Source organism: Dioscorea cayenensis, chromosome 19 (assembly GCF_009730915.1).
Source record: "Dioscorea cayenensis subsp. rotundata cultivar TDr96_F1 chromosome 19, TDr96_F1_v2_PseudoChromosome.rev07_lg8_w22 25.fasta, whole genome shotgun sequence".
Lineage (NCBI taxonomy): Eukaryota > Viridiplantae > Streptophyta > Magnoliopsida > Dioscoreales > Dioscoreaceae > Dioscorea > Dioscorea cayenensis.
Genome location: NC_052489.1, coordinates 30,156,655 through 30,172,210, shown reverse-complemented (window position 1 = coordinate 30,172,210; position 15,556 = coordinate 30,156,655). Strand labels below are relative to the sequence as shown.

At 35.3% G+C, this 15,556-nt stretch overlaps 3 protein-coding genes across 5 annotated transcripts; 2 read left to right on the top strand and 1 right to left on the bottom strand.

The window, feature by feature from the left end:
• The first annotated feature begins 2,306 nt into the window (after nt 1-2,306).
• LOC120249371 (double-stranded RNA-binding protein 2-like) lies at nt 2,307-4,723 on the top strand. Its single transcript, XM_039257862.1, is given in 3 exon segments — nt 2,307-3,741; nt 3,861-4,408; nt 4,410-4,723. Coding segments are annotated over 3 exon segments (1,131 nt in total). The 5' UTR covers nt 2,307-3,345; the 3' UTR covers nt 4,597-4,723.
• Nucleotides 4,724-4,972: 249 nt separating this feature from the next.
• LOC120249746 (probable nucleolar protein 5-2) lies at nt 4,973-9,266 on the top strand. Of its 3 annotated transcripts, none has more exons than XM_039258374.1 (10): nt 4,973-5,056; nt 5,315-5,413; nt 5,534-5,575; nt 6,089-6,268; nt 6,351-6,515; nt 7,120-7,320; nt 7,396-7,692; nt 7,935-8,135; nt 8,247-8,381; nt 8,504-9,266. In XM_039258374.1, the coding sequence occupies exons 2-10, from the start codon at nt 5,336-5,338 to the stop codon at nt 8,960-8,962; spliced, it is 1,758 nt and encodes a 585-aa protein (XP_039114308.1). In that variant the 5' UTR covers nt 4,973-5,056; nt 5,315-5,335; the 3' UTR covers nt 8,963-9,266. The 3 variants fall into 3 exon arrangements, with proteins under 3 accessions (XP_039114308.1, XP_039114309.1, XP_039114310.1); XM_039258375.1 differs by having other exon boundaries at nt 4,989-5,158; XM_039258376.1 differs by having other exon boundaries at nt 5,011-5,053.
• Nucleotides 9,267-9,884: 618 nt separating this feature from the next.
• Nucleotides 9,885-14,656, bottom strand: LOC120250220. The gene is made up of 9 exons (XM_039259016.1): nt 14,381-14,656; nt 13,726-13,841; nt 12,916-13,088; nt 12,410-12,503; nt 12,040-12,121; nt 11,417-11,499; nt 10,444-10,529; nt 10,206-10,270; nt 9,885-10,132 (listed from the first exon to the last, which is right to left on the bottom strand). The coding sequence occupies exons 1-9, from the start codon at nt 14,547-14,549 to the stop codon at nt 10,023-10,025; spliced, it is 978 nt and encodes a 325-aa protein (XP_039114950.1). The 5' UTR covers nt 14,550-14,656; the 3' UTR covers nt 9,885-10,022.
• Nucleotides 14,657-15,556: the final 900 nt, after the last annotated feature.

Sequence of the window (15,556 nt, the reverse complement as noted above, 5' to 3'; positions counted from 1 at the left end):
ATAAATGGAGTACTCATTGAGCAACATTACACACCATCAATTAGAAAGTTGTAGAAGGATTTAATTGAGAGTGGACTATTGGAGCTAAGGTTCCAAAAATTAGAGGCACTATTTTCCACAGCAATCTTACTAACAAGGTCATTCAAAATGCGGTTTAAACATAAGAAGGAGGACAATAACTTGGGAATGATATCTTGAATCGTGAACATTGGAGCTCATGGAATCTTAAACTCCTCAAGCCCCAAGTTCATTGGTGTACACCTATGAAACAACGATCCATTCAGAAAAGGATGTGGAGGTATAGTCCCTGAGAACAATATTAATACCGGCATAGAAAGTTGGGAGATAGTGAATGATTCCATTTTAAAAGAATAACATGTGCATGGGGAATTTATAGAACAAGTTCTAGATGGGGGCTAATTTGTAGTAACTAAATTGAATGACTTTGGAGACGCACCATAGATGATATCTTTCACCACCATTCCCGGAGAAAAGTATTATTAAACACTTCAAGGCTAAGAATTGCCTAACCCTTTGGTTCTGAGGTTTATAGATGCCCTTCCAAACAATAAGGTGACAACTAGGCTTGTTGAGGTCTGGTCCAACCAAAGAAAGTCTCTATGTATTTGATTAATGGATATGATGACCCAACTAGGAAGTTTGTAAATTGACATCTAATATAAGTTTGGACTTAGTTGATTAAGGTAAATTTACCTCTGAAGGTCAAGAATTTAAATTGCGAAGTAGTTAGCCTAGATTTGACTACAATGATAAGATGTTCTTAATCTTATTGGAACACCAAAGTATGTCAAAGAAAAAAGATTTACAGAGTAGTTCAGGGGTGAGCCGGGTGGCAACGAGGGAAGAGTTCGAGAATTGTCCAAATTTAAAGAGGAAAAAGACAGGTTTTAAGGAAGTTTATGGCTAACCCAAAAATACCTCTAATAAATAAAGAATGAGTTGTATGATCCTTACTCTATACCAATGATAAGATGTTTTTAATCTTATTGGAACACCAAAGTATGTCAAAGAAAAAAGACTTACAGAGTAGTTCAAGAGTGGGCCGGGTGGCAAAGAGGGAAGAGTTCGAGAATTGTCCAAATTTAAAGATGAAAAAGACAGATTTTAAAGAAGTTTATGGCTAACCAAAAATACCTCTAATAAATAAAGAATGAGTTCCACGATCCTTACTCTGTACCACAGGTGGTTAGAAAAATCAAATCATGAACTATTCCCCCTTAATAATATCAGTTTGGTATTTATTTTCCTAAAAAAATAATTTATTATTCAAATAAATCGTTTTTCACAATTTTTTTTATAAATTAATCTCAATAATCAATTAATTAATTACTTACTTAATTATCAATATGACCAAACAAGAACTATCAATCGAAACCATGCCATCATCTTAAACTGACACAGTGAACACACAATTCAAAACTAATTAAAAAAAAATACAAAAATACATCCAAAAGAATAAAACTTAATTCCACAGTAAAAAAAACGACTAGCAAATAATAGGGGAATACAAATAAAAAATAAAAAATATATCTCCATGTAAAGAAATTTATCATTGATTGAGGTTTTTGAAATAATAAATATCAAAATCATTTTTCCTAGCACAAATTTTGTTGGTAATAATTTAGGATCTTATAATTTTTTTTTCCCTAAAAAAACACCTTGCTATAAATTCTAGCTACCTATCTTGTCACAAACATTAACAATGCATTGAATTCCATCAAATCTTTCTAAAATCCAGAATTCAATTATATTAGAGACAAATTATATTAGGTAACATCTCCACATCAAATCTATTAAAAATTAAATTAGCTTAAACCCACAACTAATTAATAGATATGATATTCAATTAAAAGAACAATATTGGGATTTTTTAAATTAATTTGGTGGTTTCATAATAATAGAAAACAGTTTTTTTTAATTTTCAAGGAAATTATAAAAACAAGGAAAGAGGCCCAAGAAATTAGGGAAAGGTGGATAAGTTTAAACTCTTTATTATCAAGGCCCAAGAAATATGATAAAAAAAAGGTGAGATTTTTGGAAAATAAATAAATAAAAGAGAGACAAGAGAAGCACATTGCTCACTCTCATTCCCCATTTTGATCCCTTTTTGGGGGGTTTTCTAGGTTTATTGCGTTTTGGTGTAGATCCATTGATCCTTCGCATGGTGGCGAAGAATCATCGGAGGTTAGTTCACTTCTCAAAAGCATATATATATATATATATATATATATATATATATATATATATATTTTAAATCTAATTATGTGCTTGTTTTGGAGCAAAGATTTGATTGTGGTTTTGTAGATCATGCGTGATTGGGTTGCTGATGTTGTTGTGTACATCTGTTTCATTTGTTTTGTTTTTTTTTTTTGGGTTGTGTGAGAGAATGTATTGATTGGAGGTTGCTGTTTTCCCATTTTGGCACATTAATTTGTAGAATTAGATTGGTCCAGATGGATTGGTGATGCGAATTTTCTGTTTTCAGCTTTGTTCAAGGAGTTCATTTCTGTGATCTTATGATCAGTTTTGTTTGTTCATTGATCTGATATTTGAATTTCTCTGTTACTTGTATGGTGCGAGAAGTTTCCATTTTTCCCTTCAATATGGCTTTTTGGGACCGAAAGAGTTGCTTGTGTGAATATCTTTGCCTTTTTTTGAGTGGATGAATCACTGCAATTACTGATATCGTTGTTGTTGGAAATGTATAAATTTTGGTTTCTTTTGAATCCTGAGGTGTTTATTTTCATAGATTTGTTTGTTTTGTCTCCTGCGTAGTGTTGAAGATAGTTTTTAATTTCATTTCTTTATATTATTCTTTTGACTAATGTTAGAGAAATAACTGTATGTGAGGAGTTTTTAGTTTGTTTCCTTTATTTGGACACTTGAATTTCATGCAGAGAAACTCCTTTTTCTCTTAGATAATTATCACTGCACTAAGAGCTGCCATGCATCAAAGTTTGGCACTAACATGAGAATAGCTTTATAGTTTATCTACTTGCACCCAAAATCAATCAAGTGAAATATAAAGTTTTTTGAAGGGGAAAAAAAATTATGTTTGTTGTTTGATCTACTTTGAACAGTACAATAAAATGAGCAGGCCTATGCTTTATTGGATTTACTTTTGCTCATGCCAAAGCATCTATCTGAACTTGTATGTTAATTGCATTATGTTTTACAAGCATGATTTTCTGTTAAACTTGTGAATTAGTCCAAATATTTAGAGGATTATGATTTGTCTTGCTATGTTGTATTAGACGAAGTGATAATTATCTGGTTCATGGTTCTGTTGCAGTGCCAACTTTAGGCTCTTCATCATCTTCTTCTATGTCTGAGAACGAAGGCAATGAAGAACAAGAACAGGTTGTCATTGCTCGTGCACTTGCTAGCCTGTGTCAGGCTGAAGAAAACAAACAGTCTTCTCAAACTGACCGGCAGCATCTGCGACGAAAACCTGCTTCTGTTCGAAGAGAATCAAGGTCAGTATTCAATGCATCTTTCCATGCCAAACATTACGAAGGTGTGGCATACCCGAACCTTTCCCCTGAAGTGATGATGTACCAAATGTGGCAGCAAGAGCAAGCATCCTTGTTGACAATACCAACCCCGGATATCTCTGATCCCAGACTTCTTCCATTCTTCCTGTCCACCTTCCAACCAAGTCAGGGACAATACTTTCTGAGAATTGAGCAAGACCTCATCAATCCTGCACCTTGCTTCTCCTAACCATATCTTGGTATGCCGCTCTACTTCTCTGAATATCCACTGTCAGTCTCAGCCAGAAATCAATTCAAGCGAACTTACAAGAAATTTCAAGAGTCGAAGACCAAGAAAATTGAAAGGAATGGGTCCATCTTTCAGGTTTTGGAGGCAACTCCAATGGCAACCAAGTAAACCATCAATCAGATGCCTCAGTCTTTCATCCAGAAGATGCTTGTGGCACTTCAAAGGTCCAGGAGCTGCGTGAGGATAACAACACTGTTGGTCTAAGTGATGCAGAAGGGTCATCTAGTTTCACTTCTCATTTATCATCAGTGAAAGATTCAGGTGAATGCAAGAAGACCCAAGAGAGTCAGCAATCAAGCTTAAGAAAATCAAAAAATGAATCCGAGAGAATAACAGGGACATCTGCCTGGCAAAGACAGACCGGTCCCAACGCCACACAAGTTGTTCAACAAGATGCTATTCTGTCGGATCCCTTGTATTATATTTCAGGAGTTCAGCGTCCTCAATTGATGAATTCCCCAGGATTTCCCATGAGATCTCCACCTCCATTTGTCACACTTCCTGTGACACCTCAGAATGGATTTCCTCTATGCTCCCCTGGTTCGAAGACTGGATTCCTGAGACATCGGTCCGCGACATTGGCTCCTCCTGTGACCATAAAAACTGCCTGGGTGTTCAGCAAGACCCAGATTAGTAAACCCAAACTTCGCGGCCCCTGCAGTGCGAGTCCGATCAGTGATGCCACTCCGGTCAACTCCGCCAGCTCAAACATCAGAATCAAGCCAAGTGAGCAATCAGGCCAATGGAAGCACTTCAGTAGTGAACTCAGAGTTTAGTAAGCTCAAACTATGAACAATTTTGTTCTTCTTCGTCTTCTGTAACCATTTGTTTGATATCTTGTTTCCTAATAAGCTCTCAGCTGGTTGTTTATTGTATGTGTGCTGAAACTGAGATCTATGCTCAGGATTGAACAATAAAATGAAAGAAATTCTCTCAATTTCACAATTATTCAAAATCTCTTTTCTGTGTGCACGTTTTGATTTGTTTATTTTAAATGATAATAATAACAAAAAAAATTTAATTTGATTCTTATATAATGATAAATTTCAAACTTTCCCGAGGGTTTAGAAGTAAAGATCGAATCAACGGCTGTGATTCACCAATAATCCGAATCTCTAGGCATCATCACCGTACTCCAGCTCCGTTATATTAACCCCTAAAAAACCCCTTCAAAACCCTGGGAACACACGAGACGAAGGAACGAACGCGCACTCGTAACTCCGCCGCCGCGCTCTCGGAGGAAGAGGAGGAGGTCCGAATCTCGTTCCATTTCTCATTTTGAATGCTTTAATCTTCATCTAGGGCTGGAATACTACGATTCTGATTTGATCTGCATGCGAAAAGATCCTTTTTGGTGAATTATTTTTCTAGATTTCTGCCTTTTTATCTGATTTTTTTGTTATAGATCTCGAAACCCTCTCTTTGATTGTTTGTTTGCTTCTTTTGACGCTGATAATATCGTTCTTTTAAGTGATTTAGTGTTTCTGTTTTGGTCTTTTTGGCTTTTTAGGGTTTGAGAGCTTGGTGAGAGATGTTGGTGTTGTTCGAGACGCCGGCGGGGTTCGCCCTGTTCAAAGTGTTGGATGAGGGGAAGCTATCGAATGTTGAGGTGACGATATTACTAATTTTTTGGGTTGTTGGGATTGGTTCTTGTTGTTCTTGATCTTCTGGTTTTCTAGTGATCTATCTTTGTGTTTGCTTCTTTATTTGAGTTTTCATTCTTGTGCAGGACTTGTGGAAGGACTTTGCTACCTCTGAATCAGCTAGACAGGTCGCTACTATTTTTAACCTTTGTTTGCAAATCATCTCGTGTGTATCTACTGTTCTCTTTAAAGAAAATGTCTGTGTGTTGGGAAAGCTTACATCCTGTCTGTATTTAATTGAACTATACTTCTTGACCATAACTCGGGTATATTTTAAACCTAGCATTAAAATAAATTTTAGATTATTTGATGAAAAATTTTATGATTTCAAGGTCTTGTGAGCTGGGTGATAATTTGTAATGGTTAAAATTGGTTTGTCAAGCGTGTTTTATGAATCTTTTATGCGATAGATATTTGGATTGACAGAATGGAATTCTTAAATAGTTTTTATGATGATTGCACTATGATGTGCATGCTTGGTTAACTACAAGTGCTTGTAGGATTTTGTGTTTTGCAGTTCTTTGTGTTACTTGTTGATTATTTTATTATATAGTAACCACAATTTTTCCAAAAAAAAAAAAATTAATTTTTTTTCACTCTACCTAAGCAATATGCACTTGATGTTGTTGAATGCTCGCCAGGTTGTGAAGCTGAAAGCTTTTAGTAAATTTGAAAATACAACAGAAGCTTTATCTGCGGCAACATTGTTGATTGATAGCAAGCCCAGCAAGGGTCTGCGTAAGTTTTTACGTACACATTGTGATGGTGAAACTTTAGCTGTGGCCGACTCAAAACTAGGAAATGCCATAAAAGAGAAACTGGTATTACTTATCTGTACTTCTTGTGTTTGCCTTCGATATTTACCTCTTACTAAATAATGTTGTGTTTTGGTTATGATATCAGAAAATTGATTGTCTGCACAACAATGCGGTTATGGAGCTGATGAGGGGACTGAGAAATCAGTTGACAGAGCTTATATCAGGCCTGGCAACACAAGATTTGGCTCCAATGAGCTTGGGCTTGTCACACAGTTTGTCTAGGTACAAGCTGAAGTTTAGCCCTGATAAGGTAATATATAACTTGCGCACGTAAATTTTCTGTTTCCAATGACTTTCACTTCTTGTTGATTCTTTTCCTATCAGAGTTTTTGAGTGTTCTCATTTAATATATTTTTGTTGTACATTCTATATTGGTCGATTCGATGCATTTTCTGCTTTCGCATATGCACTCATAAATTATATACGCCATGTTTGGTTGGGGGATAATCAATATGCCCCCAACCAAACAACTCAAGCCATCATATAGACCTGTTTTTAAGGATGTAATTATTTAAGTAGATATATTTAATATTTTTTTAAAATATTAATATTAATAAAAACTTTTTTTTTATTAGACGTGAAGTTTAAATTTTAAGACATTTAATTTTTAGTAATATTAATTAAGTCAAGTCTGAAAGGATTCTTGAAACCCCATAACAGCCTCACAGGGGATTTGCCCATATGATTGTTTTTCATCTAGTATTCGATTTGCATGGTAGAGAAAAAAAATGATCTATTTAGAGGAGAATGGATTTTTCAAAGTTTCAATCATCATCTGTGTGTTTAATGTCATATTTTGTTTAACCAATGGTCTTTAAGTGTCAAATAAGTTGCAGCTGCTTGAACTGTTCTAGGTGGATACAATGATTATTCAGGCCATTGGCTTGTTAGATGATCTTGACAAAGAGCTTAACACGTATGCAATGAGAGTTCGTGAATGGTATGGATGGCATTTTCCAGAACTTGCCAAAATAGTTCAGGATAACATCCAATATGCAAAAACAGTGAAGCTGATGGGAGATCGTGTTAATGCTGCTGATCTTGATTTCTCAGAGGTATTATTATCTCTTGGTATGTTTAATCATAAAGTAGTAAAAATGAATCTTCCTTGATAACTTTGAATGCCACAGGTATTATCAGAAGAGGTTGAAGCTGAGCTGAAGGAGGCGGCAGTGATATCCATGGGAACTGAAATAAGTGATTTGGACTTGGCAAATATCAGGTGTCTCTGTGACCAAGTATTGGCTCTTTCAGAGTATAGGGCTCAGCTTTATGACTATCTAAGAAGCAGAATGAATACCATTGCACCAAATTTAACGGCCCTTGTTGGTGAGCTTGTTGGAGCACGACTAATTGCTCATGGTGGAAGCTTGTTGAATCTTGCAAAGCAGCCTGGTAGCACAGTTCAGATTCTTGGAGCAGAGAAGGTAAATTAGTCTTATTGCATGTCTAATATACTTTGGAATTATATAAAACTTTTGATATGACGTCATGCCTGCATTGCTATTATTGATGCTTTAGGTCTTAGATGTATCATTTCTTTTTTGTATGTCATCAGTTGTCCCGAGGATGATGCGGTCAACATATATGATATGTTTACTCCATGTATTCTGTCTGGTTTCTTTGCTCATATGCTTGCTTGATGTATTCTCACTGATTGGTTTTTCAGGCCCTTTTTAGAGCGCTGAAGACAAAGCATGCTACACCAAAATATGGGCTCATCTTCCATGCATCCTTGATAGGTCAAGCAGCTCCAAAACTCAAGGGGAAGATTTCTCGCTCTCTTGCTGCAAAGACTGCATTGGCCATTCGATATGACGCCCTTGGAGAAAACACAGATAGCTCTATGGGATTGGAAAATCGTGCCAAGGTAATAAAAAACCTAAAGATTCTGCCATTATATGTGTGTGATCAGTGTTTTTTTCTATTATTCTTAAGCCTAATATAACTAATTTCTGTTTCATGATACCACCATATATAGCTTGAAGCCCGTCTAAGGGTTCTCGAGGGCAGGGAGCTTGGTCGTTCTGCTGGGTCAGTAAAAGGCAAACCCAAGATTGAAGTTTATGATAAAGACCGAAAGAAGGGTGCAGGGGCTTTAATCACGCCTGCCAAGGTATTAATTTAACCAGACTACAATTCTGCCCTCGTATTATTTTGATCCTGAGAACTAGGGACTACACTAAAGCAGAAGCTTGGATTATGTTATGGTCTAATTTTTTACTTTTGGCTTCACAGACTTACAACACCTCAGCTGATCTATTACTGGGGCCAGCCGCAACTCCTGAGCAGGATGGTGCACTCTCGAGGAAGAGAAAGCATGAGGAAGTAGAGACAGAGTCTGCTAAAGAAACAACAGATGCTTCTGTTGACGAGGATGGCAAAAAGGAGAAGAAAAAGAAAAAGAAGAGCAAAATAGAGGAAGCCAATGATAATGATGCCACTGTTGAAGCAGCAGAGCCAGAGAAGAAGAAGAAAAAGAAGAAGGATGAAGGTTCAAGCGCTGAGTTTGTGAATAATGATGAAACTACCGTGCCAGAGAATGATAAGGAGGGGCCAAGTACAAAAGAGAAGAAGAAAAAGAAGAGGAAGAATGCAGAGACAGAAGAGCCTAGTGTCAATGTTGAAGAACAAGAAACAGAAACAAAAAGCAAGAAGAAGGAAAAGAAGAAAAAAGAGAAGAAAGGAGGAGAGTAAAGGTGAAACTTTCACAAAAGTGTATGTTTCTTCTCCTTTTGTCTGTGTTTGAGAGGCTCGTCTGTCTACTGCAATTTTGGTTGAGCTAAATGTTACGAGGACCAGTGAGCATGGTTCACAATGGATTTATTTGTTCCTGTAAGTTAACCGTTGTTTATGTCAGACCTCTTTTAAGAGAAAGTTCAATTGTTGGGTAGTGGTTGGAAACTCAGTGAAATGACCCCTTCAAGTGCTACGATTGCATGTGATTGTATGTTTTTGTACACGGTTTTTCTATGAGTTTAAGAATCTGTTTTGGTTTAAATTTAACCAACTGTTTTTACATCAGAGATGAACAGCGATATTCTTAGTTACACAATTTGATACAAAATCAAATATTTTTGGGAAGTAGTGGGAATAAGTTCCCTATATATTAATAGGTTTTTGGTTCAGACGTGCTTGCTAAAAAACTTTTGTGATTAATTGTGTACGTGCTTTTGGTTTATTATTAAGAATCTGTAATTATTTATTTATTTATTTTTAGACATTGAATGTTTACTTTTGTGCAAGGTCATGGGAGTTCATAAATGAATTAGAATGTCATGGAAGCTCATAGATGACTTTGAAGGGAAGATTGTTGACAGTAAACCAATTATGTTATCTAGATTTGATTTAAATATGTAAGGTATGATTCAACCCAAACGATTAAGCAGCAGAGATGATAAAAAATCTAAATTTATATATTTAAATATATAATTTTGAAATTAATTATCATGTTAGAACGCTTGTATATTTAAGTCTATATTTTCTAACTCAACAGCTGCAGTACTTTTGAGAGATTTGGCTGTCACTTGTCAGGTTTTCAAGCAGCTGAGGTATTTGTCCTTGGCTGTAAATACTTCTGTTTATCTTTAAACTAATGAATTCACAGAAATAAACAATGTGCGAACAACAAAAGCCACTTTCTTTGCTCTGATTGGAAAAACTTACATATGCATGCTGATAAACTTCACAATTCCAATTTCAGCTTTGCATCAAAGGATTAAATTTCACAATCTTGATGACAACAAAGGGGGCACACTCAATCTGTTAATCCAAGGAACTGACGAAATCTAGGGTACTTGGGCTGCCAACCGATTTCAGCACGGGTCTTCGAGTTATACATCCTCTTTCCCAGTGGACCATCAGAACCTGTAAATCAGAGGAAATGAAACTCCTGCTTCTTTTTTCATGGAAATTTAATGAGAAAAATCAAAGAGTTTGCCTGTAAAACCCATGAACTTCTTGCTAAACTTGCCGCTTTGATTCACAGCATCCATTAGATCTTGCCTGCGAGAATGTTAAGCCAAAAACAGAAGATGTGAATTAACTTGGCCATCTGATGGCAGTACAAGCACTGGTACAACTTGGCAAAATATGATTTGTACTACATTATGGTTCTCAGATAATGATCAGTTGAATGTAGAACATGCCAATGGTTTGAACGATTAAAGGAAATAAACCTGGATAAAGGGTGATTATCACAGCCCAGAAAAACTTGACTCCGGAGTTTTTTCTTCATTATTGCAACTGCAAGCAATGCGGCATCCTATCACACAGATTCAAAAACAAGAGCTCAAATGATAGTGAGAAAACTTAGAATAGCAATAACATCAACAATGTATCATTCTCGGTCCATTCTTGCCACTCACATACATTGCTGTTGGACAAAAGCACATGCATTGGATTATTCACTGACAGGAAATCTTACATTAATGTACATCATAGTGAATGAGCCAATGAAAAAAGGCATAGTATTAATATGAATGACTACCACAAGCATAAATCAAAGCACAAAGAGGCTCTTCCCAACATATAGAGAATTGATCAATAATACATATAAAACTTCACCGTTTTGAATGCACAGTGATGGTTAATCTACAAATCAAAATGTTAAGTTGCCAGAACTGACAGTTTATCTACCTGATTATAGTCCAGAGTAAATAATTAGTTCATAAACAAAAGTATCAGATTATCATCCATGATACGCCCTAGAAGAAAAAATATGAACTTCCATGTGTGACATCTCCACTATTGGGCTATCAAAGCTGATTGAGTTGGCACAATCTAAAAAAGTTTTCATGGAATTTTAAAGTAGATTGCAAAGAAAATGCTGTAAAAGAAAATTTTATTGCATCATAAACTGTTTTACAATATATTGCGATATCATCAGAATAAAATAGATGAATAAATAAAAAATGCAACATGGGGCAGTTGGTTGCCATACTTTCTTGCTTGTATAGCATGGATAACATAAACATAAATCCTGACAAAAGGAGCAATCATAAAAAGCCACATTTACATTAACACTCCAAAGGTATCACACAGATGGAATGAACAAAGAAGGATGAATGTGTCACTGTTAATGCAAGAATAAAATTAGCTTGCCTTTTAGGCATTCTCATTCTAATAAAAATAAATAAAAAGAGTTCAGACCTCATAATGAATGAGATTGATTATATGATCAGGACGACTTTCAACAGTTCCTTTATTCAGCCAGAAAGCATGAGCACCTCTATCTGATTTGTGCAAATAGTCAAGAAAAATAGTAACCAACACCAATTTCATTTGATGACAGCTTTTATCATTTATTCTACACTTTGAACAATAACCCACTAAAAAACAGAAGCATAGATCCTAACAAATAGAGAAATCATACAAAAGCCACAATGTACAATAACAGTCCAAAGTTATCATAGAGATGGAATGAATAAGGAAGGTTGAATGCATTCACAGTTACCACAAGAATAAAACTAGTTTGCCTTAGAGGTATGTATTCTGATTCAAAAAATAAAAAAATAAATAAAAGGAGTTCAAACCTCATAATGAATGAGATAGATTATATGATCTGCACGACTATCAACAGTTACTTTATTCAGACAGAAAACATGGGCACCTCTATCTGATTTGTACAATAAGTCAAGAAAATACTAACCAACACCAATTTCATTTGTTGATAGCTTTTCTCCTATATCCTACAATTTGAGCCACAAATCACTACTTTAACAACCTCACTAAAGGAAAGGATATATAGAGCCCCGCAAGTCTTAGAACACAACCTCCAACCTCCAGAACTACATCTTCTGCCTTGAGAAGGATATCTGTCCGAGGATTTCTACCAAGAGGCACTGTTGGAGTATTCTGTGGATCACATAATCAAAAGTCCAATAATTCACAACATATATAACATAATGACAAAAAAGAAAATGGTCATATGCAAGATAAGGAACAGAAATGGAAAAGGTACATCAAATTGGATGTTAATAAGCACAGTCATGAATTCTGCTCTGGTCTCAGTAAATCCTTCATGATATGCAATATATAAAAAGCCTGTGATTGAATTGGTATAAGAAAGAACAATCCAATCAAGAGACATTTACAAAACAAAAATGCTAAAAGTAAGCTATGTGTTTATATTAAGTTTAACACCTCATTGCATATTCCATTATCACTGCAATCATAAAGCGCAGTGCTTGATGTGAATAAGAAACAACCTTCACCACTCCAATTTGATGCTGCTAATCTGCACATTATGGTAATCCAACAAACCACCAATGAGTTTGATATTTCCAGGATCACGAAATGCATATTTCAAATATGATCAAAGCATTTAAATCAAATATTTTCTGCACATAAAAGATAAATAACAGCTAATAATAGAATACATCACTGTTCAAGTTTTCAGGCTGGAATGGAAAAACAAAATACATCACTTGAATTGATTGACAATATTGAAGAAGGATCACGATCTTGTCTACAGCCAAAAAAGTCATATTAACCACTCAATTAATTTATGTGCCAATATCCACTAAATTGTTCTTGCATATCAAAATTAATTTCAAACATAATTGTACCTTGTTTTGGCATTAGATTCGATTGATTCTTAGATGGTGAAATGGAAATTTTGATTTCTGAATGCTACTCAAAATAGTTACCTCACATCACCAGGGTAATCCGGTGTAAGAGACGGCGGAGCACAAAAAATGATGTTAGGCAATTTATGGGTGAACTTTGAGCCTCTAAGTGAAGGGTTAATGCCAGCTTTCATCAATTCATCATGATGGTCTGCAGTCATGGTCTGCCCATATATTCGGCAACCTGGATGTTCCTGTTAGCATATTCACAATAATCTCTGGAAAAGTTTCCCGCTTATTCAAAGTCTTAGAAAATGTTAATTGGTTTGTATTATACTCTAGAAATTTGATATCCAAATCTAATGAAATTTGGTTATATATCTCAACAGGATTTCTGCATGGCTCCAATCAAAGTTTAAAGGACCATTATAGCCTAAAATTTGAAACATTAAGGCATGTTTCATACTACATTATTCACTTAAAAAAAATGGAAACAAAATAACAGCAGTTACCACTCATCACAGAACACGAATCACGTACGTGGTGTTTGTTGATCTTGTTTATGAGACTGCCTTGTGAATAACCGAATATTATTTCAAGGTATAGGAATGAAATGTTCAACCTAGGGCATTCAGCACAATTATAAAGTTCTGATGCTCTAACATTGTCTTCCATATTGGGGTTCAGAGAAAGAGAAGGAAGACAAAAGAAGTTTGCAAAAGAACAATTCCCCAAAACGCCATCCATATCAAACTAAATCAATTGAACAATAAAAACTAGCACTATTCTTCTTGAAAATCCTCAAAAAATAAGAAAAGAAAAGAACAAGATTGATGCAATTGCAATAACAAACGAATGACACAATACTGTTTGAATTTATTTGAAGAATACCTGCTGCCATTGTTCAGCAACCATGCGACCAAGTACACCTGGACCTACTATCAATAAATCATTTTGCCCAACAACATCAACTGATGTTATTTCTTGTCCTGTGCCAACAGAACTCTCTGCATGAATTGAAATAAAAACAGTCATTTCGAGTGCAATTCTCAACAAAAAGCTGATTTGCAGTATGTTTGAAAGATATATATACATATGTAAACCTAAAAGGAAAACACTAACACACCAGATTAAACAATAATTGACATCAAGAAGATTCATTGGACATTGCCCAACCGAGACAGCTTCCGACTAGCAAATACTACAATCATCTAATTTTTTTTTTTTTTTAAAAAAAGGAAAATCACCACATTATTCATTAAATTCTTTGTTGATTCATGCAATAAACAAGGAGCATAGGATCCTTAAAACTTGCGAATAAAAAAAACTCAAGAAAAACAGCAATAACGAAACCCTTGATTTGTGCCAAACAATTTCAACACACAAACCAAAATCTTGTTTTTTGGGGGGTGAAGAAAAACAAGCAAATTCTCTCACACCATTCCGCTACATAGATCTGAATTTTTCTTCAAAAGAATAACATCGAAACAAAATGGGGTTGAAACAAGAAGGCATTGAGTGAAACGTAGAAGAAAAGGCTACTGACCGAGAGGCGGAGTGGAGGAGGGCTGGGCTGAGAGTGCCATGAAGACGCGGCAACGAAGAGGTTGGTTATTCCATAGAAAGCGAGAAGAGTGAGGGGAGCGGAGATGGGGAACGAGGGGTTTGGGAGGCAAGCTTAACGTCGTTGTGGAGATTAGGGCAGAAGAAGCCATCCTCCTCTGCCTCAAAAATATCTCATCCAACTCTTCTTCTTCTTCTTCTTCTTCTTCTTCTTCTTCTTCTTCTTCTTTTATTTTCTGAATTTTCTGAATTTTGTAAAAAAAAAATCCAAATAAACAACAGTGGTGTCCACTTGTTAAGTGCTTCTTGGTTTGTGTGTGTGTATATGTGTGTTTTTTTTTATTTAATATATAAATAATTTTTTAAACTGTTATTAAATATTGTTTATGTTAAAACGAAGGAACACAAATCATGAATTAAAAACTAAAATTTTTCCTTCTCCAAATGTCTTCGAGCCAGTTTAGTCGGTTAAGGCCTTAATAGTAGAGGGTGGCTCCGTCAAGGCCTTAATAGCAATGTCATTGTCCTCCCAAGAGATGTGTTTGATGTGCAAATTGGAGAAATTGCTCATATTATGTTTCAAATTAATAAATTTAGTGGTTATGTGCAGATTTGAAGGGCTAGATTGACAGACAACAAATTCAACAATAATTGGAATATCATACATGGCTCCCATAAAATCTGCTACCAAAATTGAACTTAAATTAGCAATGATAATGAAACCCAAGCCGGAATGATAAGATCTATAGCACCATGAGGCATCAGTAAAGATTGTAATGGTAGTATTTAGAGATCGTTTAGAGCACTCCTTGTAATAAGGTTTATTAAAGTCTAAACAAAGGAATCATCTTGAGTTCAAAGGTTACCTGAAGTTCTTCAGTGATAAACATCATGCTCTTATTTAATTGTGAAGCATTTCCGGCTCATTAACAATATATACATTTTCAAAGATGACAAACACAACCCACTAAAGATTGTCAGTCCATTTGACGATGTGCCAATTACAGATCTAAGAATTTATTAACCTAACCAAATGTTACACTGGATAATAAAAATCATGTCACGTGCACACAAGAACTAAATCAAACTAATAAATCTCATAATATGTAATCTTTAAAGGGAAAAATAGGACATTTATGGGACATCTACCATAAAGAAC

Bases quoted from the DNA above. Each gene is read 5' to 3' on its own strand.
- LOC120250220 (XM_039259016.1), bottom strand. From the start codon at position 14,549: ATGGCTTCTTCTGCCCTAATCTCCACAACGACGTTAAGCTTGCCTCCC. The intron at 13,842-14,380 runs GTCAGTAGCCTT...CAATTCATGCAG, and splicing joins CTCCTCCACTCCGCCTCTCG to AGAGTTCTGTTGGCACAGGA. The intron at 10,530-11,416 runs GTCTGAACTCTT...TCTGTGTGATAG, and splicing joins TCAATCTCATTCATTATGAG to GATGCCGCATTGCTTGCAGT.
- LOC120249746 (XM_039258374.1), top strand. From the start codon at position 5,336: ATGTTGGTGTTGTTCGAGACGCCGGCGGGGTTCGCCCTGTTCAAAGTG. The intron at 5,576-6,088 runs GTCGCTACTATT...AATGCTCGCCAG, and splicing joins CCTCTGAATCAGCTAGACAG to GTTGTGAAGCTGAAAGCTTT. The intron at 8,382-8,503 runs GTATTAATTTAA...TTGGCTTCACAG, and splicing joins CTTTAATCACGCCTGCCAAG to ACTTACAACACCTCAGCTGA.